The following is a 3,760-nucleotide window of genomic DNA, read 5'->3' on the forward strand; positions in this document are numbered from 1 at the left end:
TACAACAAGGTGGGGGAGTGCCCGGTTATTGAAGCAGATAAAAGTAAAAAAAATGTAAAAAATAAATCTGAATAATAATGAAATAAATGTTTTCTGTGTCTCCGCAGTCTCCCAGAGGAAGTTATCGGATGAGGAGGAACCGCTGAAGCTGCGTCTGCTGGCCGGACCGTGCGAGAAATCTCTGAGCTTCGTGCTGAAGGAGAACGAGACCGGGGAAGTCAATGTGAGTTCCTTCTCTGCGGCCGCCATGATGTCACCGGCATCTCTTCCACCCGGGTAGTCTCACTTCTCCTTCTCCAGCTCTGCAGGCTGAGCAAAGGGGAACAACAAAGAGAAGTAACCAAGATTCACTTCTCAGAATAGTGACGTCTGATTGGCTGCTGGTGGTTGCTGGCCAGCGATCACCGCTTCCTCTCTCCCAAATTGTTCAGACAGGAGTCGCATCGCAATCCTGTTCAAATCCTTTGCGATTCTTTGCAGTGCGATTTGAGTCTATTCTAGTCTAGTCTAGTTCATTTCGTATGGCTCAAATCGCACCGCTCCTGCATGAAAAAGGTGCATGCAGTTTTTTTTGCCATACTGGAATCAGATCGCATGGATCATGAAATTCAATTGTGCATTTTTTCACCTGTTTTTTTGGGTGTCGTTACCTTAACATTGACGGAGTGCGATTGTGATGTGTTGTGGGAAACGCACAGGAATCGCTGCGAATCCCGCACCCCATCAGAGTGACCCACGGGACTTTACCAGTTGTACAACCTGAAAGTTGCATGACTTTGATGCCTGTGTAATCTTGAGGTCTACGGACCTCAAGTCGCATCAAAGTCGGACCAAAGTAGTGCAGGGATTACTTTGAAGTCGCTGCAACTTGAAGTGGCACAGATATGATCGGTACTCATTGGAAATCATGGGGTACGACTTGTCATGCGACTTTGCAGTCCCAGGTTGCAGGACAAAGTCACACAAGTGTGAAAGGGGCCTTAACCACTTTACCACCGGAGGATTTTCCTGCTTTACGTCCAGGCCACTTTTTGCAACTTGGCACTGTGCGACTTTAACTGACAATTGCGCGGTCATGCAACGCCGTACCCAAACTAAATTTACGTCCTTTTTTTCCCACAAACAGAGCTTCCTTTTGGTGGTATTTGATCACCTCTGCGATTTTCATTTTTTGCGATATTAATAAAAAAAAGAGTGAAAATTTTGCAAAAAAAATTGACATTTTCTACTTTGACAGTTAAAAAATATCCAATATATTCAATTGTTGTCATATATTTAGGCCAAAATGTATTTAGCTACATGTCTTTGACAAAAAAATTCTCAATGAGCGTATTTTTAACCGCTTTAAGACCGGAAGATTTTACCCCATTCCTGATCAGGCCATATTTTGCGATTCGGCACTGCGTTACTTTAACGGACAATTGCGGGGTCGTGCGACGCTGTACCCAAATTAAATTTACGTCCTTTCCCCTCCACAAATAGAGCTTTCTTTTGGTGGTATTCGATCACCTGTGCAATTTTTAATTTTTGAAAAAAAGAGCGACAATTTTGAAAAAGAAAAAACAATATTTTTTACATTCTGCTATATAACATTCCCAAAAAGAAAAATTTAAAAATCTAAATTTTTTAACATTTTAGGCCAATTTGTATTCTGCTACATAATCACAATAAGCGTATTTTGATTGGTTTGCGCAAATGTTATTGCGTTTACTAACTAAGGGAAAGAATTGTCATTTTTATTGTTTATTTTTTTTTTACTAGTAATGGCGGCGATCTGCGTTTTTTTTTTTTTTTTTACGGGACTGGGACATTGCGGCGGACAGATCGGACCCCTAACTGACATTTTTGACACTTTTGGGGGGACCAGTGACATTACTACAGTAATCAGTGCTTTAAATATGCACTGTTACTGTAATAATGACACTGGCAGGGAAGGGGTTAACTTTATTGGTGATCAAGGGGTTAAATGTATGCCTCATGCTTACTGACGTGTGTGGGGGGAGGGGATTGTGTGACACAGACATAGATCGCAGGTTCAGCTATGCTGAATCCTGTAATCTGTCCCTGTCTGTCACTTAGGAGATCCGCCCACTTTGTTTACACAAGCGGGCGGATCTCCACACTCGATCCCCGACGATCGGGGAAGAGTGGCGGTGATCACCGCCTCTCCTCACCTGGCCCGACTCCCGCTGTGTCTGAATACAGACTGCACACGCGCCGCCGAGAGAGGGGAGAGTCTGGTGACGTAGGTCTACGTCGCCAGACGATATCGAGCCACTTTGCCGCAGTAGCAGCTCAGTGAGTGGTTGGCAAGTGGTTAAAGGGAAATACAGATGAGTGGTATTGGCTTTGCTTGATAAGATATTGCAGTTGATCAGACAATCGTTTGTTCTTGTTGGCTGCAGTAAACTGAAATCGCATCCAGCCAAAGGTGACATTTCAGCTATAGTTGGAGTGTAGACATTCCAGTGGTTTCCTCTAGCCCTTGGGGGGGGGGGGGGGCAGGTCTGGTGAAATCGGCATGATGTAATGGAGGACACATAGCTGGGGTGGGCGTCAGATACCAGCACAACTTTAGGGCTTGATTATAGTTTGAAATACCACATTATGGCCACTAGATGGCGCTGAGGAGCATAAGGGATACATTCGTCTTTGTAGATAATGGTTACATTTATTTCCTAATTCCCTCTAGCGTGCTCTAAAATTGTTACATTGTACCTCTTGTTAGAAAGACCTATTTTTGTGCTCCTCAGCGCCATCTAGTGGCCACTATGTGGTCTTCTACTACTCCTCTTAAAAAAACCAACTTCTTTAACCAATGTTTGGCTCTTGCAGTGGGACGCTTTCAGCATGCCGGAGCTGCAGAACTTCCTGCGCATCCTGCAGCGGGAGGAAGAGGAGCACATGCGTCAGATCATCCAGCGCTACACCCGCTGCCGCACACAGATGCAGGAGGCCCTGGCTGAGCGCACCCCCGGCTGACGACCGAGCACCCCGCGTAAAAAAAACAAAAAGGAGCGTATGAAGACTGCGAGACTGATCCCGAAGACGCAAAACGCGGTGTGACTGAGTCTGAATGTGGGGGAGGTGCGCAAAGGAGCGTCCAATCGACCCCCCACCGGGGCGTATGTGAGTGAGCGGAAGAGAGCGAGAGTGTCTGCATGGGACACGAGAAGATGTCAGTGGCCGAAAAAAAGTGACACTACACTGACTTCTAATATGTTACACGGCTGCAGAGTTCAGGTACAATTCAGGACTGGTCCATTTCCAAGCTGCAAAGAGAAATGCGACGGCCTGGATGTACAGGGGCGGGAGCTGGCCTGCTCTGGGCTGCTGGCAACCAGATGCTGCGAGTGAGGCAGAAAACCCCTAGGGGGCGATGTAACGTCACCCCATTTGGTTCACTTGGGGACACGACTGCCTGTCAGCACTTTTATATGTTGTCTTCGTCTTTTATATGTTGTTGTTTCTTGTATTATGCTGCACTTGATATGTGATGTTTGTAAGATTAAAGATGAAACTGCTCAGGCCTTACAATGAAACATTTCTCTATAGGAGTTTCTTTTCTCGGGTGGGGGTGGGGGTGTGTATGTACATTCGACCAATCCAGCCAAAACTTTTTTGGTTAAAGAGGAAGTAAACTCTTCCGTTTTTTTTTCTTTGTTTTTTTCTTCCCTGCAAAGTAAATTTATAATGTGCTAGTAGTAGGCATCACATACTAGCACATTATGTGACACTTACCTGCAAAGAAGCCCGCGTT

General features: G+C 45.4%; 1 protein-coding gene across 2 annotated transcripts in view; it reads left to right on the forward strand.

Moving 5' to 3' along the window:
- Positions 1–3,088, forward strand: part of RASSF1 (Ras association domain family member 1) — a 76,954-nt gene extending 73,866 nt beyond the window's left edge. For both annotated transcript variants that reach the window (XM_082264939.1, XM_082264940.1), the window contains 2 exons: positions 108–223; positions 2,836–3,088. In XM_082264939.1, coding sequence (XP_082121065.1) covers positions 108–223; positions 2,836–2,982 — 263 coding nt within the window. In that variant the 3' untranslated portion in view covers positions 2,983–3,088. The remainder of the gene's footprint in view (positions 1–107; positions 224–2,835) is intronic.
- The last annotated feature ends 672 nt before the right edge of the window (positions 3,089–3,760 follow it).

Source organism: Pelophylax lessonae (assembly GCF_965119305.1).
Source record: "Pelophylax lessonae genome assembly, chromosome: 8".
Lineage (NCBI taxonomy): Eukaryota > Metazoa > Chordata > Amphibia > Anura > Ranidae > Pelophylax > Pelophylax lessonae.